The 25,049-nt window shown below is 35.8% G+C and overlaps 1 protein-coding gene across 1 annotated transcript in view; it reads left to right on the forward strand.

Annotated features, from left to right (window-relative positions):
* RBFOX1 (RNA binding fox-1 homolog 1) overlaps nt 1–25,049 on the forward strand; it is a 1,388,408-nt gene that overhangs the window by 1,274,361 nt on the left and 88,998 nt on the right. Inside the window, exons 8-10 of the mRNA XM_062588818.1 lie at nt 14,795–14,938; nt 17,771–17,824; nt 23,481–23,573. Of these exons, the coding sequence (XP_062444802.1) occupies nt 14,795–14,938; nt 17,771–17,824; nt 23,481–23,573 (291 nt within the window). The remainder of the gene's footprint in view (nt 1–14,794; nt 14,939–17,770; nt 17,825–23,480; nt 23,574–25,049) is intronic.

The raw sequence follows: 25,049 nt of genomic DNA on the forward strand, positions 1-25,049 counted from the left end.
ATTGAGGAAACTAGCTATCAGGGGTCCCTATATAGTCTATACGAGCAGACCCTGTAGGCTCACTCAAACTTCTGACAAGTGAAATATCTCTGAATATTTCTGTCTCTTTCTATTGACTACACAGAGAACATAGAGTAACTCTGCTTTTAACATATGAACATCAATTTAAGGGACTGGGCCTAGGCCAAGATCTGAAAACAGCATCATGTCTTTGTACAGCAATTACCCAACACCTCCGCTATGCAAATTTCAGCAATTTTAAGAAAAACTGAGGACTGATGTAGACAAAAAAAGGGATCTTTTTGACTAGAAATGAGTACAGAAATGAAGGGAAAATGTGTCTTTGATAAGAATTTGTATTGCGCTTTAAAGCAAATCGGTTTAGAATTCTTATGACCATAGATGATGTTTAATGGTACAAAGTCAGTTATTAGAAGACTGTTGGGATCTTTACTTTAGAAGAAAGTTGAGAAGAGGAATGCTTAGAGCTTCATGAGTTTGGAAGTAATAATATAGGCTTTCACTGTGCAGGGAAGCTGTCTCTGTCCCCGTCCTTGACCATTAGGATGCAGATGCACAGTGAAAAATTTGTGGTTCATATTTAAACAGACTGAAAGGGAATTGTGGCATTGTTTATGAAGGGAATCTTGAATTTACTTGCCATGTTCAAGGGACAAGAGAAGACCAGGGTAATACTGAAGGCATATTCTGTAAGTTATATATTAGAGCACATGGTCAGCGTGATCTGTGAACCTCAGTCTGTGTTTTGTTTCTGCACTTCCATGACAGCATATTCCTCCCATTTCCCCTGACCCTTCACCCTACTCCCAAAGGCACCTGTGGATGTCTGTGGCTTCTTTTGCCTGTGATAGAGCATGTAATGCTATGACTGCTCTCTCTGGGAAGCCTGGTCACAGTAGTAGAAGGCAACCTCCTGTGTAGCCTACTAATGAAACAACTATCTTTGATCATTTCTGGTGGAAGCAGCACTCCAGGTTGAAGCTGCGTCAAAAATGTTAGACAATCCATATTGCTTAAGTTTAAGGCAGAAGATCTTATAATATACCTGGCCAGATGTGCAGCATTTTTTATTTCATGGGTAAAGCATAGAGAATTTGTCTAAGTTGCTTCTCAGTCCTTCCTTTAGCACAACTGCAGTTGCCGGTAGCCTGCAGCCAGATTACCTGAGGGATCTTCCATCTTCTTCTGATTTACCAATTTAATTACAATTAGCACTGTTTCTTCAGCAGGATGCCTGTTGTGTAACTGTTGTATAACTGGAGAAATGACTTCCAGGCTCACTCTTCCCTCCATATTTCCTCTCACATACACCCTTTTTTATCTTCAAAATAATTTGAGTTGGATAATTTTTTAAATACTATGTAAAAATATCCATGTAAGGGGATTTGGGGGGGGGGGGGGGGGAAAGCTTCTTTGGGATTGTGACTGAGCTACTGTTGAGGTAGCTGCGGTGATGTTGCAGTTCTTTTAAACTCTTGATGTGTTTGGCTACTAAAAGATATGAGTAAGAATATCTTAAAACTTATCTAAATTATAAATTTTTCATCTCATGTTGCTTTTAGGTAATTTTACTCTTTTGCTCTTTTACTCTTTTTTCCCCCCATTCAGACACAGAATTATCATTGTTTTTTGTGAAAGAACAGAGTCTGACAGTTCTTTACATTCATGGCAAGAAAACTGAATAATATTGTTTGCATCTCTGCAACTTGAAATTAGTGATTAAAGTAGCAAAACTATTTGAGAATATTCTGACTGACAGCTTCTCTGTATAGAAATGTTAGATGTTAGATGAAAATAGGTATATCTTGATTGTGAAATTTCCATTTCTAGTTGCCGTGCTCGAGAATGAATAAGGGAAGAAGTCTGTTGGAAAGCTGTTGTGAGAAATAGGGCAGGATAGGAAAGAGCCATAAATTGTCAGTGCCAACTCTCCTGACTCTAAAGCTACTATTAGAGAATGCTTTCTTTGGCCTCTTCCCTGGATACTTGTCTTCTCCTGGGAAGGAAAATGCTGTTTCAAAGAAATTTAGAGTTCTGTGTTCCACTCCTTGAATCAGTGTGTCCTCAAACTCAAGTATCCATAATCACAGGCATTGCCCCAAACCTGCAGTAAGAGCTGCATCGGTGAAGCTCTGTACCAGCAGAATTCATCGTAAGATCAAGCAGATTTCATCGTAAGAGTGGAGTTTATAGCTAGATTTGAACTGATGATTTAGCCCCTTTTTGAATTCTATGAATCAGTTAATCCTCGTTAGATTATTTAAGTGGGAGAAGGGAATGAAGAACATACATACATTTTTCTAAACCTTTAAATTATGTTCCACCTTAATGAAGGAAATGTGTTGGATTAGCTTGAAGAGAAGGATAAATGCTTCTGATTTATCTAAGACATAACGTGCCATTATGTGAGCTTCTCTTATTTTGCTTAGGATAATAGAAAATTTTAGGTATGTATTGTAGCTCTTTTGAAATGCTAGTTGCATTTTGTTGCACCATGCTAAGATATGAGAGAACCAAACAAAACCAATACAGCTATTTTTTCATGATGTGTCAATAAAGTCTAGAACTTGTACCTAAGCTTGAAGAAATACTATTGTGCCTAGGAACAGAACTGCTCTTTCTTAAGCCAGTATATTGTATCTCTGCATAAAAAGATGTATGTGATTTGGAAAGTGTCTTTTTGTGAGGTGGGGAACCCTCAAATTCTGCTATGTTTCAGAGGGTTCAAGCATTGACTCCTTGGGCTAATATATGCACGTGTGCAAATGGAAAATCACAGCAGGAATTTAGTAAAAGGTAATGGGTCAAGCAATGAAAACCTTTTATCATACTGTCGCCTTTTCTTCCTTTTCACGAGCTTGCACTGCAGCAATCAGCCTTTCTCTCTCAGCATGGAACTCCGCTGTCACAAGTTCGCTCGGCAGTTGGTTGTGTCAACACCACTCCTACAGAAAGGGACTTCACATGCGTGACGGAAGTATCGGTCACGGGGGGAGTTCCGGAAACTACTGCACTGATTTCAGCTGAGAGTAAACATCACTTTTTAAACAACACAGCCAATCCTACAAATGTTCTGATTAAAGGCACTTCATATCCTCTTAAACAAAATAGTGTTTTTTGAAGCAGTGTGTTGTAGTGTTTCATCAATGAATTTTCGTTTGGACAAATACCATAATATATCACGATATTACTAGATAAGAAATATAATTTTATACAAGATAAAGCCACAGACTTTGAAAGATTTTTTTTCCAGTAGAGTCTCTTGCAGAAAGAAAGATTTAATAATCTTTATTGCCTCTTTGCAGCTTTTTATAACATTGATTTATGAGGGATAATACTTAAAAGAATTTTAAAGATAATTTAAACATTTAAAAAATGAATCTCATTTTGTTTTATAGCACCGATGTTTGTTCATGAATGAATAACAACAGGTAAAAAGAATAGTTGTCTTCCTGTGTATTAAGCTATGTCATTTTGTGAAAACTTTCTTCATGTATTAAAGTAATAACTGAGGTGGAGATGAAAATTTATTTAGGGAGAATAAGTGGATTTCCAGAAACCAAGTTATTACCATGAGCTTCTTATCGATTGGAAAGTTTTGATCTCAAGGGCTAGGCTTTCTGATTTTAGGAAAAGAAACGGACAGACATGAACAGAAGACAACTGTTTGAGTTGTGTCCTGATTTATTTCCAGTATGTGCTTTCAAAATACGACTTACAGGAAAGTGACTTAGAACTATCCCAACTATTAGATGTATTTTTCTAAGCTATGCAACGAGTTTCTAGGTTTGTTCACTTACTTTAGCCCTGTTCAGTTCAGCTCAGTTGCTTCCTGGTACGCATTTTTAGAAGGAGGTGTGTTTGTCTGGATACACAGAACGTGTCACATCCATTCCCCGTTAGTACTTCCCGAGGAACATTTTCTACTCTAGTTTTATGTAATTTACCTGTAAAACTCCATACTCCCAGAAATCCTTGTTGGTAATCTGTTGGTACGTGGCAGTTTCCCGGGTTCCACGAAAGGAGCAGTCCCATCCTCTACTTTTCTCTTTCCCAACCTCACCTATATGTTTCTGCTCCTGTCTTGGACCATGAGTTGGATCAGCTCGCTAATTCTATTAGATGTTAGTTTTCATTTGAATCAGCTGCTCTCACTCAACGTTTAATCTACACAAGTGCCATAGTAAACACGGGACGGTGGAAGAAACCCAAGTCCTGAGGTGGCAAGATAGGTAGGACATTGTGGCATGTGTGTGGCTGAGACCCAAACTCATCACTAAACTACACCTTTAGCATTCTGTTTCTTCTTAGGTGTATGGAGGAGAATTCCTCTCATTAAAGAAATCAATGAGATGAATTTAGGAGGTAAATGCTTCTAGTAATCTGTGGACAAAAATAATGTGAAAAAGTAATTTTTTAACAGTGAGATTTCCTGATAACTTTTTGGCAATGTAATACTTCGATTTATCAAATGCACAAGCTGGTGCAATAGGAAGCTATACCACCCATTCAAATGGCAAAAACCTTACAACAACTCCGCTCAAAATTTCTTTGCTTGCTTTCATAGTATTGTTTTGTATGTTCTCATTTGTTGCCTGTCTAGATCTTACAAGAGCCTTTGAAGAATAAAAACAAAGTTATTTTTAAATGCTTCATCATTCCTGTTATTAAAGTGCTCTGGAAGAGCTACAAGCATTAGATCGGAAGTAGTTGTGTTCTGACTAATCGGTGAAAGAGCCATAGTGAAAATAATGTTTCTTCATTTCTGTGTATCACTTTTGATACCACTGTTTAAGATATTTTTATTTGAATTAAATTAATGCTTTTGTCTTTTAACCAGTCAGATGATCCTTAGTATGTCCCCTTAAATCTTTTTCCTTTTTTGAAGGATTAAAAACAAAGATTTCCTTTTTAATCATCTGGTGACAATATCACAATAATTTAGTTTTTGTAGATGTAGCATGAATTTTTTGAAATGTGCATAGAATATATACCTGTTCTGCTTGGCTGATGAAGCTAGGAGGCAGATGATTAGAGAATGATTTTGTTATTTTTTGTTTCATTATTCATAGACAGGATCAGTAGGTGGTCAGAAATAGTTACTGAACCGGTGCAATCTACTATAATTCCTTCTTTTATTCCAAGTTATTGATACGCTCATGTCAGCTGAGTGTCCTTAAATGAACTTGGCACTACTTAGTGATTCAAAGCTTTATTGAAAGCTTTCACGAGCATTCTTTTAAGGATCTACTGTTTATGTAGACAAATCTTGCCTAAATTCTGAGACAACTCATTCAGTAGCTAAAATATTTATAAATTCTGATATTACACCGCAAACAACATGATTCATATGCTGTTCTCTAATATCTTGCTGACTGTTTTAGAAGAAAGATGATGAGGCAGCAATGTGAATATAAAAAGCTATAAAAGGAATATATATTCCATATTGTTAAGGAAGATAGATTGGGGAAATAATTAATCTAGCCAAGTAATTAATAACTTTTTGGGTGCCCTGCAGTACCAGAAGCTTAAGAAAACTATCTTGCTGTTTCTGTCCTCAGGATTGATGATCTCTTATTCAGGCTGCTAGTATTGTGTACATAAGCTATCACAATAATAAGGGTATTTTCTTGTAGCCTCTGGTATCAGCATCCAGAATGTATCCACCCCGAAATGAAAGAAATAATACTGCTGTTGAGTCCTCAACCTGAAACAACACCCAGTAGCCTGATGTCCAAAGCATATTCAACAGTAGCCACCATGAAACTGCCAAAGCAAAGTACAAAATTATTTAGATTTTTTTCATGTGCTTGTAAATCAGATTAAGGGAGTCTACCAGACCGTGTTTGTGTCTTGCAGTAGTTCTGAAACAAATGGCCCATGTAGGGTCAAGCAGCATCTGTTGCCATCCTCGCAATAAACTGTATTCATCTGACTGTTCAAGGACCTCTGCCATGAACTACTCCAGAGACCAGGTCGTTGTCTCTTGTCACTTAGAAAAACCGGATGCTTAAACTAGACATAGTACAAGACTTGGGGACCTGGAATAGCATAGAGACTCTTTCGGAATCTATGGAAAAAGATGAGTGGACTTCCTTGCCATAGTCTGATACAAAGCTTATTTAAATAAGGTAAAAATACTTCCATTACATTGTTAGAATTTTAAATTAGCTCACAAGGAAGAATGCTCACTGCTTTTCTTTTTTCTTGTCTGTTTGAGTGCCATTCTGCACGAAGCAATTGCTTCCATGTGAAGCACCATTTCATTTCATGAACAAATCTATTTGTTCTTTCTTCTTTTTGCCTTTATAAAATAATAGGGCTTGCTACTCTGTCCTGCTTTGATCATTAGGATGTCCTTGCATCACCAAAATCCATGCAGCTCGCAAGCTAAGAGTATGCGCCTCACATTTCATCTCAACTTTGAAAGGTGTTTTTTATTGAGTAAGAATAATAGGGACAGGTGAACATTTAACGTATCTTTGCCAGTAGTGAAATAGAATTGAGAACTGCTTAGACACTAACAAACTGGCCAGTAGCCAGCATGATGGTTCAGAGCTCTAGAACAGGGACAAGGAGGCCCTCCAGAGCAGAGACTTGGCTTATTTCTGTATGTCCTGTGATGGGAAAGGATGACTAAGTAATTGCTTTTGTCTGTGTTTTCATTTGCTGCTTTGAATAGTAAAATGTTTTTGTAAAGAAAATGAAGGCAGGAGCCTTATACCTTTTATCATACAGGAAATTGAGATATGGTGAAATTACATGTGTCAAGTGAGTATAATTTAGGAGTGAAATTCTGCCCTAGCCAAAGCAAAAGGGAATTTTACAACTGAGAATAAGAGGGTCAGGGTTCCCCCTGGTTTAGAAACCTGTCTAACAGGTCTTAAGACTCAGTATCTCTGAAACCAGGTATTGCTAGAGTAAGAAATATTCATGATTGCTCTGGAATTTTAGCAACATGCAGTCATGATTGTACTATTAGATTTTTTTTGCACATGATAGCAATTTCCACATTATTGTATGCTTTTCAGTAGATCAGCACAAAGAACAACGCACATACTGTCTTCCAAAATAGATTCTTAAGGGGTGGATTGATGTGGCATGAGAGTTGCATGCATTGCAGTGCGAGATATTAGAAACAAAGTGATTTTTATTTTTAAAACTCACTTGAGAAAATAATCTCAACTGGTAATCTTTAAAACAATGAGACTTCATATAAATCTTTATTCATGAGAGAAGGATAACAAGAGACACGGTTGACAAAAAAAAGTCACTGATACCTCTCCTGGTAGTGTTCATCACACTTGTAAAAACACAGTGATAAAATGCTGTGTGTGTGCTGCCCTACCGAAAAAATTATATACAAAACCGTGTATGTACGTAGATAATTTTTTCCAGGGTAGAGGCTCTTCAGAATATAAATGTATCAAAATCAATATGATTAGTTAATCAGTCTATCTGTGCCTATCTACGTGTGTCAATACACTGTTGGGTAGTATATTTTGGAAACAGTATTTTTAAAAATAAGTACCAGACGGTTTTAAATTCTTTTCTTTGCTCACTTTTTAATGGAAAATAACTTCTCAGAGTCTAGCACCATTTTAAGTGGAGAATGTGCAATATTATCTAAGAAAAGTATGAAGTTCATTTAATATGCATGATATTTTTAGTTCTCTGTACACATTCAGTATGGTTACATTTTTGCTCAGGACACACACATTTATTTTTTTTCTCCTGAACTTTTCTCAATTGCTTTTTTTTTTTTATCAGGTTTACAAATCAAATCAAACAGGTATATTGCAGAGCTCTCTGATATTATTTTTTGCGCTTATAGCACAATGTATTGAATTATGCTTGCTTGTGTACTGCTGCTGCTATTCTCTCCAGATTGAGAGAGAATGACTGTGGGGGCTGTAAATTCACTTGGCTTCCAGCACCACTGGTTAAATCAAGAGCCCTATTCAAGCTAAAGCAGAGACAGAGCGAGTGTTCATTACACAAATCAATTTGGTCAAAAGTACAGCACAGTGGGTACTCAACCATTGCTCACATAATATTGTCAGCTTAATCAAATAATGCCTAGAAGACATTCACAAGCTCTTTCTCGCTGAGAAATAACTTGATTGGTGTAGCAGGAAAAAAAGGGTGGCTTTTCAAATGAGTATTTTTTTCATTTAAAACTCTTAAGAGCTTTATTCATATATTGTATGTATACGCACATCAACACGTTACTAAGTTTGCCATTGAGTAAATTCTTTTTAAATAATCTATTGCTTTTCTTATATTTTTTTTCCTGTAAATAGGTGATTCCAACTAGAATATACATCAGTTTAGGCTGTTTTTCCTCTAAACTAGGTGTGCTTTAAAGTATGTAACTGATTTATGTTTGCCCGAAGATTATTGGCGAATGATCAGGACTTGGTAAAGCTTTTTGAAGTTATCCTAATCCAATACATTCTCTGTTTGACCAGGAAGAGGTTTACTTCAATTTTACGCATTCCTATTGCTTGTGTCAAATTTAGTCTTAAAAAGCTTACATTGATGCCAGCGTTCATTCCCTAGTGGCTTGCAAACAGCTATGGTGTGACAGCATTTCATTACCTTTAAAATGGAATTTGAGGGTGAGGATGTCGATTTTGTCTACACCACCATAGTTTTGCAGAAAATGAAAGAGATTAGGTAGCTAGTTATACTTCAGTGAAAAGGAACAGCGAGAAAACATAACACTGACAGTTCCAGTTTAAGAAAGATTATAGGACAGACTGTGTCTTCTGGAATGGATGGGAAGGGATATGGAAAGTATGAATTCACTGGGAAGGAGAATGGAATTGCTTTTTCTGCTGTACACGTGGCCTTCTCTGAATTCAGGTTCTCTGAATGTCCTGTTTTATTTCATATGGTGTCTTTGCCACAAATATTAGGGATGGGAGATGATGCCATTGAGCCATTTCAGGAACAACCTGGGGCATAGATTTATATTAGAGCTGGATAACAGTTTTAAGCATAACTTTTCCCTCCTGGAAAATAGAGTTCTGCATGAAATGTTTAGCAAATTTGTATCGGTAACAAACAGATATTCACCTTAAAGAAAAGGAATAAAATTTTATCTAAAGAAGAAAATTTTGAATTTATTTTATCCAAAATCGACATCTTGTTTTTCAGTTTTATTCACAGAGATGAGTATATGTTGGATGAGATTAGGGAAGAGTGAAGAGACAAGAGTACGATCAAAGAGAACCATCAAAGAATAATAATAGCATGACACCAGGTCTTGAGATAGAGAGGAATACTTATTCTCTGGAATGATAAATTAAAATTGACATATGAAGGCATTTTTCTTGGTAGAAATGTAGGCATGCCTCACGCAATTTTCTCTGAATGATTTTCTCTGAATGTTGTCCATACCCAAATTAAATTTCTCTAAGATTAAACTTGTTTAGCTCAGATATATCGATTGAGTTAGAAATTATTATGGAAAATTGAGCATCTCAGTTCTATATAAAACACTTGTAAATGCAATCAGCAGTTCTTAAATAATTCAAGTTTCAGCAACTTATTTTAACATTTATGACATAAAATAGTGCTAGAAAGTTGCAATTTTGTGCAATTGTGTATTAATAAATACCCACAGTAAATAAGTTTTTACATAAGTAAGATTTTGTAGCTGGCCGTGTCGTTTTATTGTCAATAAGATGCCAAAGTGTTCATTCTGTAGTTTCCTCCAGGCAGTACTCATCAATAATCTGCTAAAATATGTAACTGTTTATTAGGATTTTTAAATTAGAAATGTATTCCCAGTGGAATCAGAGAAAAGCCGTGCAGCAAGTGAGTGGAAATGACCTTTCAGTGAAGATGACAAATGACATCTTAAACCTCAGAGCTAAAAACTAACCTGATACAGTGCTGACTGACATGCATAGGAAAAAGCCAATCTGTAGTAATTTTCAGGGGTGGCTGAGAACCTGCAGTTACCATTGATTTCTTTTGGCATTAAGAGTCCGTATTATCTGTACTTTCAGCTCCCAGTACATTAGTCACTGATTCCTTGGTTTGCCTGTTTAAAAAAACAGCTTCTTTTTCAATGTTTTGAACTGTCACACATTGGATATTTTTAGTCTTTGACAGTTACGAATCATGGTACAGGGCTCCAGAGAGTTGACTACGATTAGAAACTTTACAATCTCATTTAACTTTGATGATACCTCAGGCTTAGAAAATGGAAGCAGACTGTTTTGGGCTGTTTAATGGTGCTGTATAATAAGCACTGTGCCAGCTGTGTCCGTTGTGGCCAGTGTGTCCACATTATACCACTGCGACCAATTATGTCGTAAGAAAAGGGAATAAAGTGCCATAAAAAAAATTCAAAATCATGTCTCAATCTTGAAAATTCATACTTGCAAAAAACATATGTCACAGAAAATGAAGTTGTTTATCTTGATTAGGAAGAGGAGAACTTTCCTCATAACTTAAGGAATCCTTTATCCAAGGTCCTAGTTGTGGTAGGATGGAGACCCTTAAAAACCTCTAGATAAGTGTGAAAGGGAAAAAGAGCCTCTTTGCTGTGCATATTATTGTAGGCATCCCATGCAGCTGGTAGGATCCAGTGAATAGGCCTTTTAAGCTGGATGCCATAGTGCTCAACTCAGCAGGTTTGGAAATCTTTTCTTTAAGCTGACTGTAGGATTACTTTTGTTAAATGATTTTTTCTCTGATGAGGGTTTTAGATCTATAAACAGGATAGTTTCATTGTAGTTGTTCAGAAGGGGCGATAGCAGATAGTTAATTCCAGTTGTGAAATACTTAGAATAGTGTATGAGATTAGATCTTTTCACACCAAGTTAAATTCATGACTTTTCGATATGTGAAGGTGACTGATACAGCTTAGTAGAATTGATGGTCACATGGAAAAATCCTGCAGATCATTGCTGTTCAATGATAAGGCTTGGGGAGGCTGGTTTTTTTTTTTTTGTTTTGTTTTGGGTTTTTTTTTTTTTTTTTTATGTTTTTTATGTTTTGCATAAACCATGCTAATTTTCTTGGTTCTTATAGAAAAGTGTATTGAGCACAACCTCAATGGGTCAGAACCTGTGCTGACTGCATCCAGGGCAGCAGGGATATAGGGAGGGTAATGTCTTGACCATTACCAGCCATGAAGCAGCTAGCTACATAGTAGCTTCGATTGAATTTTAAATACCGGACATAGGGTTTTATGTCCACTTTCTTTGTGTTGTCACAAAACTTTATTGGCAACAGTGGTCAGCAAGGAAAGTATTCTCTTGAAATGTATTATTTATGTACAAGATAAATTACGTTCTACTTCTTCAAGTCCACCAGGCTTTGAAACTTTCAGGGATTTTGCAATATCGAGCCTGTGTCCTCTATTCTCTGTGCATCTTGCATCCCTGGTGTTGCTTTTAAATTTTTGAATCAGCTTCACATTGACAATTATCCTCTTCCAGATTTCCTAGGCCTGTGTGTAAGTTTTGAATGGTGAGATAGTTTGTAAAGACGTTGTTGTAGTGCTAAGCCTTTTAATACACATTAAATATTTTAGCTCAGCTAATTCTTCTACAGACTTTCTCAAGAGTTTGCAGGTATGAACTTTTGATGATAGCGAGTTTCTGAAGTTTCCAGTTTTCTGCCCTTAATGCCTAAACTCCGTAAAGTTCTTAGCTGAAATTCTAAATTTCATATTTCTGTGAAAAAAGTGTAAAAAAATCAAGAACACCCAGAAAATAACACTACTAGGATTTACCCACATTACCCATAATTATTTTAGCATCATCTTCAGAAACCTGACTGGGTTTGTTAACGGTATAGCTGTTAAACTTCTCAGTACAAAACTCATTCCTAATGTTTTAGCGTGCTAATATTGCATAGTTCAACCTTTCCACTCCTCCTTTCTCATCGTGTATATTAATACAATGAACAGAAATTACTTTTTTCCAATTTGCATTTATACAGTATGCTGATTATATAATTTCTTCCTGGGGCACCCTTTGTTCCTGAAGCTGAAGAGCACCTTCAGAGTTTTTTATTCTGTTCCGATTAATCTATTTGACCTTAAATTCTTCTCGAGTGTTATGTTTCGGTAGTTTCCAGTTCCTTATTCCCCACCTGCTTAACCACCAAATTTCCTTGATATTTCTCTCCTTCTAAGGCTTGAAAATGGGAAATAATCTCTGTGGTGTTTTTGGATGGAAAGGTTTTCTAAAATCTAAAATCTAAATTTTGCATTTGTGATTTGGTTTTAGATGTCATAGCAAGAGGTTAGCATGGAACATGTTTCTGTCTTGTAGCAGTTGTATACCATGTTTAATACTTAAATCACTAGACATTTTAAGCATTAACTGTTCATGTAGCATTGCTTGTGTAGCAGAGGAAGAGATGTGGGGATACTGACTCATACTTTTAGGTTTAAACTTGAGCTCTACCCAGTTCCTTATTCAGATGACTTGAAAATTCTTCTTTGTTCCATACGATCATTTGCATTTGTGTATGAATCATGTCGCGTGAAATGTAGGCACCATTGGTGAACTTCAGTAGAAAAGGTAAGGACTTAGACTGCTGGCTTCAGTGGAAGGTGCAAGTCTATCCATTTTTTTTCAGTAAATTCTTGCTGCTCTTGACTACATTCAACAATTGGCAGAGCTGTCCTATAAACCAGATTACTTCAGAAGATCCAGAAACAAATAAAACCTCCAAATTGTTTGTCTGTGTGTTAATTTATATGGCTGCAGTGAGGTTTGTCCTGATTCAGATACCTAAACTAGGTATCAATATTTACACTTGCAAGTGCCCTCAAAATGTAAAGCACATATTGCAGAGAGTTGCCGGTTGATGACAGTTCCATAAGCATCTTCTTTTGGAATGAACAAAGCTATTTTAATGGACTGTCCCTTGCAAAGCACTGTTCAACCCTTGATCAAAAGAACAGTGCTGAAATTGTCTACTTACATGCAAGTTACCTGCATCCTGTGTCTACTTAGGTAGTGTCGCTATTCTGTATCTTTTAATAAAAGAATATTTGCAAATGAAATCATAACACAGAACTTTGTGTTTTTTGCCTGGGAGCAAGGACAACAACTGATGTGTGGGTTATACTTTCAGAGTTGAAGATCTAGTTTAAATCCATAGGTCTAAAAGAACTAATTAATGATCAAAAGATCCTTTAACCTCCCTCCCCCAAACCTCTGTGTATTGAAACCTTGCACAACACATACCGTATCTTTCTTTTGTAAAATCAACTTGGCCCAGGAGGCATACAGGGAATACAGAAAATTTTATTTGTACTTTATATTTGGCAAAGTTTGCATTTACTGGGGATGAACATGGTGAACTGAACTTGCTAGCATTAAGTTTGTATGTAGTTATCTCTAGTGTAAATAATGTATTCTATTTGAGTTCTTTTGCTTCCTTCTTAACAGGATTATTGGTACTCTCTTAACAGGATTATTGGTACTAAAACTGTGTGGTAAGGTTTATTTTATTTAATATTTTTTTGTTTATTATTTTCTTCAGAAATAAATTTGATACTAGCAGGAAATGCAAGATTTCTTGATTTTAAGAAAACAAAAATAGATGAACCAAACTAGCATTAGAACACTAGGGAAAAATTAGTGTTTGGAAGATTAATGTGGTCAGAAAGGAAGAGGAAGGACAGAGAAAAACAGACTAACAGCTGCAAGATGATCCTCGTAGTTTCATTCACCTATTTTCTTTCTTCTTTTTCTTTCCAAATCGCCTTTACTAGTGCAAAAGTAAGTAATAATTGTGCTAGTTTTACATACATGTGCAAAATTTTTTTCTGGTGAATGTGTGTGCTGTACAGAAAGTGATCAATTAGGTGCTGTGTGATATCATTGAAGAAAACAGCATAAGAATTCTAGTAAAATACTAATAGAGCTATGGCTATGGTCGTTAGTATTACGGTTCAGATGAACGGCAATTTTTTCCCTAATCTCTGCAAGGAATTTGTAATTGTGTTTGGTAAATTGTAATACGCTACCATGTGCTTCAATCAGAAGATAACATTTTAAAACTGTGCAACCGTATCCCTCTAAGAAGTACCATAATATGTTCCTATTGGGATGAGAAAGAAAATCTGTAGAACTTTGTTTCTGGATTTGACTTTTTATATTGGGCAGCCTTCACCACTGATTATAATTTTGTTCCCTTTCGCAACTCAAGGTTTTTTCCATAATGGTGACCATTTATCTAGAGAAAATGACTCTCTAGTGCCCATTAGCACTGCTTATGAAATGGCAACTAGGATGTGATGTGTTACCCACCTCCTGTGTAGAAGTACCAGTGGCCTCTGAATGGAAGTACTCGTCTTACATGAAACTGTATCGATTGCTATTGCAAGTAGGCTCTTACCTGGACAAAGAAATGCAGTTTCTTTCACTGGCAAACCCTGATGAGATTAAAGAGGCTCCAACCATCTTCTAATATGGGGAGACCATTTATTCGTTATTTAAAAACCACTAGGAAAATGTACACTGAAAATAATCTTCTTTAGATGTTCCTGGTTTATTTCAAATGCATACTAAAAAAATCAGGAAAAAAATCATACTGTCGAGAGAGATGCAGAAATGGATTTGAAAAATGAAGATGGTTTACGTGTTTCAGCTTCTTATAATCTGCTATAATTTTAAGTGTTTTTTAATTCCTTTTCAGTATTTTTTTAGAAACTAATCCCAAAACTTTATTTAAATTAAAAAAATACAGAAATACATAGTGTGCTTTACTTTATTTTGTTTTACCCCTTTAGCAGACAGATGATGCAGCACAGACCGATGGCCAGCAACAGACACAATCCTCTGAAAACACAGAAAACAAATCACAGCCAAAACGGCTGCACGTCTCAAATATACCTTTCAGATTCCGGGATCCAGATCTTAGACAAATGTTTGGTGTAAGTAATTATTTTTGGTTTTTATATTTGCATTGTGATTTTATGTTATAGGCAACGTTGACAGCAGGATCTCTGAGTTAAGCATTTTCAGTAAAAATCCACTTTCAGTTATTTCTAACCAATGCCTGATTTGCCCCTCGTATTTGAGAAAAGAAATTCAACTGTATGTGATGTAGGTGTGTATGTTCTGTGTATCGTGTTGTTTTGTGTTTTATTAAAAAAAAAGGCTACCTACATTGGCTTACAATATTCAGTGTGCATATGTTCCTGATGTATACATCTGGAGTTATATGCCTGTATTTATTCATTTTGAGAACATGATGCAAAAGCGGGCAATGCTTGACCTCGAGAGCAGGGGACCCGTCTTCATAGCAGTGAGACATGGGCTGCATTTACGCACTTAAAAATCCAGGAGTAGGTATCCTCACCTATTTGTGTTGGTATTAACACGTCCGTAGGCTTTCAGAGTTTTTGCCAGTGTATTTCTCTAAATATCTCAAGTTTTGCTTTTGCTCAGGCCATTAGCTGCCTTCAGGTACATTGGCTGTGTTTCATAAGCCTCGTACATGCCATCTGTTCTAGATTCAAAACTACAGAGAGATTAGGCCTGGTTTCTTCTCCCCCCTCCAAGAACAGTTGGATTTATTTTGAAAAGTCTGTCAATAAAATCTAGAAATATTTCTTCATCAGCTATTAGAATTCAGCTTTCTGTTTTCCAAGTTAGTTATTCATGGTCCTCTTACTTACTTTTTTCTGACTCAATAAAACTTTGATTGTCCTCTGGAAAGTATTATAGCTTTACGCAATGCACTATGAAATATTCCATGCCACTGTCCTACTCTTAATCTCTCATGTTTGGTTCAGATTTTTAAAGTATTTTTATTATCATTGTATATAGGATGAAACATTGTGATTTTCAGTATTTATCTGTATGAAATGAAGGAAATGATCCCTGGGAAAAGAATCCTGGTGGGGTGGTGGAAATGAGGGTGATTGAGTTTTGCCATATCTGGCTTGCTATAAGTAAGCTCCCTTGAGTGGCTGTTTGTTAGTAGCTTATGATTAATCAACAAAATAGCAGAAGACAAAATAATTAATCCTCTAGAGAAAAATACGCAGATTTATTTAAATTAAACCACTTTAAAAAGATAAATTTTATTTGAAAGTACATTAAATGAAAGGTTTTTTTTTTTTTTTTTTTTTAGGACTTGTAATAATTTGTAAATGAATAAAAGCTACGTTTCTTTTCAGTATTCCTGTGTCTTAGGTCTCGAAACACCTCACAACAGGAGTATAGCTAGAGCTCTTCAGCTTTAGAATGACTTGGTAACAGTAAACTTTTAGTTTCTGAAGAGCTAAAGATGCAAATTGTTGCATTTTGACTGTTATGCATATGGCAGATGATTTCTTTACAGGGACATGAGTACAGTAGAGGATGATTGTGTGAGCTTTCAGTCACTATCTGCTTATAAGCTAAAATGGAAGTTAAAACATCAGTTAAATAAGTGGTAAAGTGCAAGAACATAAAATAAGCCGAGGGGTAGCAAATGGTGGCTGATTTTCGTAACCAAATTGAAATACTTTAAATAAGTTAGAAAGAATGCTGTCCTTCTTGTCCTGTAATTATTTACTGTATTTTAAGAGATACAGTAAAGACTAATTTCTGCAGTTTCTTGTACTATTGATAGATTATTCTTCATTTGTCTGAATTTAATTTTGTCTTTTTAGTTTAATATATCGTGTTGCTCCTTAGTTTTACACTATTCTTTACAACATATTAATGACATAAGAAATAATAGAACATACTAAATGATATATTAAAATGTCACATCACAAAATATGTCATCTCAAAAAAATCTGTAAAACTAAATATTGCCCGAATTAAAATTTATTCTCTTATTAAGAAAAATACAGTAGAGCCTTCTTCGGAAAAGGGACTGTGGTCCATTTTTGAATGGACGAGCAATGCCTGTAGATTGCGGGTGCTACTGTAATGTGAATAGTAATGATAACTAGTATTATAGTAAAAATGTGGTTTGGAGAGCTGAAAAATTCCCCAACACACAGGTAACCGTTCTAGTTTTCAACATTACACTCTAGAAAAACGAGAATTGGTTAGGGAACAGTGGATATCCCTTTTCAGCTGTGGTGGTAGAACCCAGAAGTGCTTATAGGGAGGTAATGTGGTAGCGCTGAAAGAACCTCTTCAAGGCTGGTGAGAACTCGTTGCTCCCTTGAAACCAAACCAGTGACAAAACTCACACTTGATTTCATCTTATTCCTGTAGAGCTGAAATAACTTAACTTGTTTACCTGCCCTAGAAAACTACCGCTAAAAGTCTTCAGAAACAAAGGTTCTTTGGTGGGAAGGTTGACCAGAGGGTGACAGTGTTCAGGCAGCAATTAATCCTGTTTCGTTAGTGGTGGTTGTTACACTCCAAGTGAATTAACTCAGTAGCATATTAGATACGAAGAAATTGGTGATAGGAGCTGGACTGTATCACCGGGAAGTGACCTACTATTTGCAAAGACTAAATAAAAAAAGAAAATTGGGACTTTCACTTCCCTGTGATCACGGCTAATGACAATGTCTTCTTTCAAGGTATCGCTGAATTTAAAATTCAGAAATGAATATGAGGAATGACAGTGACGGGTGTAATGTTGTATCCAATTTAATCGTAATAGTGATTTGGTTACACTTGAGTTTGTCTTTCGGGTGCTTGACTATGCTTGATTTTATGATGCATCATTTTCTGAAACAAGCGTTTGTACTAGAGATGTCAGAAGTGTTGAAGTTATCTTATTTTCATGTAACTTTTCTATTTCTTTGCAGCAATTTGGTAAAATCTTAGATGTTGAAATTATTTTTAATGAGCGAGGCTCAAAGGTAAGCAGTTTAATTCACCAAAGGAATTTGATAATTTGTTTAAAATATTTCATATGAGAAAAAGGAAACAACTGCACTGCTGTAACAAATCCGCCTGAGATTCTACTGTAATGGGAACACCTTTTAGCTGTCTGTTGGTTTCCTAAGCAGCATGAAAATCATTGGACTCGTATCTTTTAAAAGGGGGTAATTTTAACTACTCCTAACTGTTACTCTTTTATGGGAACATTGCTTTCTGCTTTCTTTACTCTTCAATGATAATTACCTTGTTTATTTTATAAGATGAGTCCATACTTACAAATATCTGTAGGCAGATCTGTGTTAGTACAGATATTTTCTTTTTATGGAAGTGAAAGATGATAATGACACCTAATAAGTATCCTCTTTAGTAATTAGCTGAGAAAATATGTGATTGTTTCAGATTATTTAAGTGCAGGTGTTTTCCTCTTTAGTTAAAGCTTCAGTACACCAACCCTTTGAATACAAGCTATTTTAACGTTTATTTGATTAAAAGAGTTCTTATTGTATTGCAAACATTTAATTTTTTCCTGAAAATTACTGTACCTTAAATGCATGCTTTGATTTATTGGGTATTTAAGAAGTAAGCAAGCTAGAATGCAGGCTAGAATGCCTGCATTATCAGCATTAACTAGTGCAAAACAGGGGTCAGCTTCCCAGGAGGTGTCACCTATGACAGCAGCTGCATTATAGGGGTGTGTATGTATGCCATCTGCAAGGGGGTATCTTTCCTCTTTATCCCATGTCAGACACACCATAATGTTTCTCCACTTATGCATCAGTCTTGTTCTAACTCTTATATTTGATTTATTGTTAATGATGAAATTCTTTTCCTGTTGTACCATAATCTGTCATCTTTTAAGCTAAATCAGATACATCATAATTCTCTCTCATATCAGATATGTTTTAATTCTTCTGTTAATCTTTCTCTTAATGTGTTAACATTTAAATTCTAAATTTAAAGCTGTCACCTTTTTCTCATATAGAATAACTCAAATGTCATGGTTTATTTCCCGAATTATTCTGACGTTCATTAATCGATATCCTTCCATTCTGGCCCACATCCAACTGAAGCATTTACTGCTTTCTCAGAAAAACAACCAATACATACAGAATTTGATGGCTCAGAACGTGGGCTGTTCAAACTGGCTGAAATCTGCTGTTCTAGCTGAAATCTATTATATTAAATTATGGCTGTTAATGGATTTTGTGAGGGAAGTTTTGTCCAGTTGTGTCCAATACTTAAGCTGGCTCTAAGTACGTTACTGAAGATACTTCTGCAGCGCATCACTTAGCTCATGTACTCTGCTTCCCATTTTGCTTGGAGTTAGTTCAGGGCTATCTACACAGTATTTTATTTTGCAGATGTACTCTGAATTCTCTCAAATACGTAAAAAAATAAAACAGAGTTAGGAATAAGGGAGTTTTTTCTGATAATTTCATATCCATTCTGTGGAACTTAATATGCACTAGATGATAGTCCTATTCTTAGCAGTGCTTATCTATGTTTTTATGAAACAGTAATCCCACTGCAACTGAAAGAACTGCTAAATGGTCTCAAATTGAGTACAGGTAAAGAAGTTTGCCAGCCCAAAATCTGAATTTGTTTCTGGCTGCAGTTTGGCGTAAAAGTGTTTCAGGTCTTAAGATTTTTTTGTTTCTCTTTATTCATTTCTTTAGATTTCAATAATTAAAATTTAAAAATGTTTAAATGTTTAAACACGTTTAAAAGATTCCTGTGAAAGCACCAATAGTAAGCTCATTTCCATAGTGTAATGATTAAGAAAAATGGAATTGTGGAGTTTAAAAATCATAACCCTGCAGTATGAACTTAAAGTGTTAAAGTGTAAGAAAATCTTGCAAAAGGGAGGCTTAAAAAAATGAAAAAAAATGTTTCATACAAAAATACAAGTTTCATACTACAAGTTCTGCTTGTTTAGGGGTTTAACACACAGTCACTGGTAAACTCGTAACGCAAATACGATACTGTAATAATAAAAATAAGTAAGGAAACTGGTGGAATCGTTTGGCAACGTTGATCACTCTTGGAATTGTTTTTATGAAGATTTCAAGAAGTTCAGTATTGCTTTAGACTAGGTCTTTCTTACAACCTGTCTCAAATAAATGAGTCTTTTCCTGATTCGCAGAATATATTGATTAAAAGATCATAAAAACTGCTGGCAATGCTGTTAACAAGCATATAAAATCACTTCTTAGATTGAGCCAGAAATTGAGCCTGGTTATTTCTGTGTGTGGCAAGATGCAAGGATTTTATGATGAAACGCACTGGAAGATGTGGAAGAGCTGTTGAAAGCTGAAAAAGAATAACTTGGTGCTGCTTAAGCAATTGCTGCTTTGTAGAAACTGCCAGAGCCAACTTCTGTTTTGTTACTCACAGAGAAATTTCCATGCTCCGAGGTGGCGCAGGCGGGAAGGGTGTGCATCAGCACGCACCTTGGAAGGACGGCTCTCTAGCTGGCGTCCGTTGCCGTGCCCGTTGCGGCGGCGCGCTGCTGTTGGGGCACTGAATGTGCCTCCTTAACTAACCTGCCCAGCTCGGGGCTGCGGTGGCTCCCCACGGAGCTGCAGATTGAGTTTGTCCCTCAGGCATGATTGCGAGGCTGCAAAGGTAACCGTCTGCTTTCGCGAAGGAAAAGCTACGGACACATCAACAAATACCTATTTTTTCAGTTTTAAATTAATGCTCTACACAGCTACATATTGCATACATACTAGCATAAATCTACATGTATATATGTATTAATGTGTTTAATATACATTATTATCGAGATCCATTTATTCAAATAAGAAAAATTCCAAGGCACCTCCCAAATTAAAACTGAACCTTCCGATGTACAAATGTCTGTCTGTCTTGTCTATTATTAAATAATTTGACAGACTTTAAAAAATAGTATGTAGAAATTTACATCATAGGTCAAAAGATACATAGTCCAAGCCAAGGTAGCTGTTGAATCAACTGCATGTAAAGTACACTTTGTGTTAGTTTAGATAACTTTAGTTAAATAAGTGATGAATGAACCTTTGTTCTGTTACTATTTCTCTGTCAGATAGTTTAACTTAAACATTTACATAAATAAGAGCTTCATTTAAATAGTGTTACTTATGGGAATAAGTAAAACATAATAAATAAAGAAATTACAATGGGCTTTCTTTTCAGAATCTTTGAAGTTTCTGTCTTATCTTGGCTTGTGGCTCTACTTCGTATCTTTTTCTAATTTTTGAAATAGAATTAGGTTTTTATCTTTCACTTCAATTGTTTGAAGAAAACTAGCTTGCAGTGCTTTGAGCAAGTAAGACTGATTCAAAATTTTGACTAAAAAGCTCCCATCAAATTTTCACTTCTTGCAATTCTGAGAAGAGGCCGGTCGTTCAGCAGAGAGGAGAGAGGTGAACAAAGCAGATTTGGGGGAATTCACACTATTGCATGAACCAAGGGTCATTGGATCGATCGCTGCAGTGATCATTTCTGCCGTGGAACTCTCCTAGTGGCATCTTAAATTATGAGCTTTTTTACAGAACCATTAAAAAATGGGGGGTTGAGGAAGCAACGAAACCCAAAATAAAAGTTTAAAGTGAGTGTGTTGTATAAGAAAGGCCAGTGCAGGCCCTTAAAATGTGGGGATTAATACTGAGAAAGGGAATTTACTTTCTCGGAGTCACTCCTGGTGCTTTGGGGAAAGGAGAATTACGCGCTTGTGTCTCGTTACGTGGTTTTGTGGTGGGAGGAGTGGGGGAAATGTTAGGAATCAGGCTGGCTGAGAATGGTTTCAGCTGAAAGTGGAAATGCTCACGGTTGAACATTTTTAAACTCAGAGTTCAGCAGGACTTGGAAAAAAAAAAAGCAACGTATAGTAGGCTTAAACAAAATACTTTGGAAGGGATGGAAAATAAACCACTACTGCATAAAAAATCTCCGTGAACATAATGAATGTGTTCTTCGAAGAGGTAAATAGCCCGAATAACTTGGGCTTTAAAGATCAGCCATGATAGTTACCCAAGACACCTTGTCAGTGAATTCATTTTGTGATGTGTATCCATGGTTATTCTCAGTTCTCAAGGTTTGGTGTTAGTACTTAGTCTTGCCTTAGTTTTGTATTTGGTCTTTTCTCTGTCTAAAATGTATAAAGACCTTCCCTCATCCCTGTCCAAAAAAGCAGGATTTTAATAGACTTTGAGTTGCTTTCCTTAATCTCCAGTCTTTTTTTTTTCCCCTGTCACTATATACATACATTTTGTATGCACTGTGCGTACTGTATACAGAATAGGTAGAACTACAGAGAGCAGATGATAGATCTGCTTGAATCTAAAACACAAAATTTAACGAATGGCCTGGACAATGCGGAGGGTGGAAGGATGGGTAAAGCCTGCTGAGACGTGGTGCATTGGCTCGTTGTTGGAGGACAGAGCAAAACAAAGCTTGTGTTCATAGCTCAGCGGAAAGGAGAGCGAAGAAGGTTGGAGCAGGACTTCCAAGATGTACGGCAATGCCTGTTCTTTATAAAGCAGCCGTGTACTATTTGTAAACATCTCTTGTTGTGAAGCACCAAGGACTATTGAAGCTTGGTTGTTGGGATAAATTCGGAAAGCATCCAAAGGCATTGAAGTGGTAACCTCAGAGCTGTTTCAAAGGGTTGGTGTATGTTTTCAAAATGTTTGGCATTTAAAATATTTACAATATGCAAGCAGTGTTTAATTTAGCACAATGAAAAAGAACGTTAGTAGGATTGGAAAAGGTAGTTTAGCATAGTATTATAAAGCGAAGTATTTGGCACAGTCACAATTTCACATTAGTCACGTGTTTCCTGTCCCACTAGCATGGGAGTCTGGAGCTTTACCAGTTGCATGTTCTATATGTGAAAGTAATATATGAAATTAATAAATGAACCAGTTTAAATTTACTTAAAATGTTTGCATTTTTATTCCTTTATCAGAGTTTCTTTTTCTATTCACATCATGTGGTTTTATTTGATCTGTTAATACAAGAAAGTTTATACTTAGTTCTAAAAGTACTTTTGTTTTGTTGGTGGTTTTCTTTTCTTTTTTTTTTTTCTTTTATAAAAAATAAGTAAAGGCTGTATAGTTTGACAAAAGTTTAAGTTACCCTAGTGTTGCATGGGAACAATGTTTCTTATGATCACAGCAGCATGATTAAGTAGGCAATGTTTTAGAGTATATTGACATTCAGTGTTGAATTTTGTGCACATGTTTTTTATTTTGTTGAGATATCTGCATGTCATAAAAATGTGGTTCATTTTCTTTTCTCATTATTTCATTTTTTTCTATGTGAAGACACTGGAATTTATTTTAATTTCATTTTCTTACCGTTAGATTTATTTTTTCTCTGTAGTGACATGTTAAAAGGTATTTTTGGTATCATTCTTTGAATTCTTCCGAGGGTATTATCTAACTGATGACAGTGAAAAAAATTTGTTCACATTTGTCGCTTATTTATTGCACATCTCGATACAATTATAATTTTTCTAATTTGCATGTTACAGAAATGAAGCAAGGACAAGAGAATATTAAATTAAAGAGAGAGAACATAAGCAAACAAGTGGTCATTGACTGAAATAATAATGTGCATGTTGTTTTCCCCCCTTCTCCCTCCTGCATGCAGGGATTTGGTTTCGTAACTTTCGAAAATAGTGCTGATGCGGACAGGGCGAGGGAGAAATTACACGGCACCGTGGTAGAGGGCCGTAAAATCGAGGTGCATGTTCAAAATATTTTCCTTTTCATCTTTTTTATAAATGTCTGCTTCACTCTCATTTGTTGTTTCAGATGCATCATTGGTGTCTTCTGTGTGCTCCCCTTTCCCCTTCCCATTGTTTATATATATATTTATATATAAAGAGAGAGAATCTGGCCTTACTTGGGTTTTTTATTATTCTTTCTTTTGTAATTATTATTATTATTATCATTATTGCTGAAAGGTGGATGAGAGAATTGAAAAAAAATTAAAGCTTTAATATTTTGAACTTATTATTTTGGATGTTTTGTAAATCAATGGGTGCAGTAGATTCCAAAAACCAGCCAACAAAAAAAAAAAAAAAAAAAAAAAAAAAAAAAGAAATTGAGAGCAAAAAAAAATGTGTGACAGACAAAACACAAACAAAAGGTTGTTTTTTTTTTTGTTTTTTTTTTTTTTTTTTTGTTTTTTTTTTTGCTGCAGGGTTGATGCGGGATCCACAGTGGCTTTCAAAAATTTCAGATTGGGAAAGAAGCATCCAAAAGATGTACAAGATAAAGAAACAAAGCCAGACTAAAGACCCGACCAATTTTAACATTGCATTTTTAATGTAACTATCAGGCTACTTTGGCTGGGTGGCCTGAGCCATTCGTATCTATTCGAAAAAAAACCAGCACAAATGCGTTTTAGTACCACTGGATCCCCTTCAATACTGCCTCAGTCGTATTTGTTAGAGTAAAAAAATACCAATTGAAAATGCTGTCGTCTTTTGAGTAAGATGTTGCATATTTTGCCTTTTCATTTTCCCCCTTCGACGGTAGCGCTTAGGGCCCTCACCAAACTCTCAGTAACCATGGTAACTGTATACATACCCATGCTGGCGATGGTGCTGAATGGTAAGTGGAGAAGTCCATCTGCCGTTTCACGTATTTAGCGCTGATATACCACGTGAATTTTTTTGACTTGTTGTATTAAGTTTTCTTGATGCTACATTTTTTTCTATATTGGTACGCCTGTAATTGAGTGTACGTTTTAAGCAAGCCTGGGAGGCACTGATTGGATTGAGGATATGACTTCGTGCACATCTTACTCAGATTGTTAACTCCATATTGTGTTAAATAATGCACCCTCTTTTTATCCTTTTGTTAGCTGTGATTTTAAAGCTTGAATGATTTTGTTAATTCTTGCAATGAAAAAGGCTCTTGTTCCAAGTGTTGAATGCTAGATGTTGCTTTTCCAATGGTACTTCTCTTCTAAAGGGTTATGTTGCACACTGCTAAAATTCGTTTGTCCCTTTTTTTGACATTTTCTTTGTTTCCTTGTACCTTGTCTCTTTCCCCTCTACTCCACTGCATGTTCCTTCATATAAAATTTTTTTTTCTGTTTTGAATATTTATTGTATCAGTGTTATCATGGAATACAAGCATGCTCTTAAGTCTTAAATTCTGCAGTACCTTTTAATTTGCTTTTAATGTCTTTTTATTAAAGTTTAAATGA

This window comes from Rhea pennata, chromosome 15 (genome assembly GCF_028389875.1).
Source record: "Rhea pennata isolate bPtePen1 chromosome 15, bPtePen1.pri, whole genome shotgun sequence".
In the NCBI taxonomy this organism is placed as follows: domain Eukaryota; kingdom Metazoa; phylum Chordata; class Aves; order Rheiformes; family Rheidae; genus Rhea; species Rhea pennata.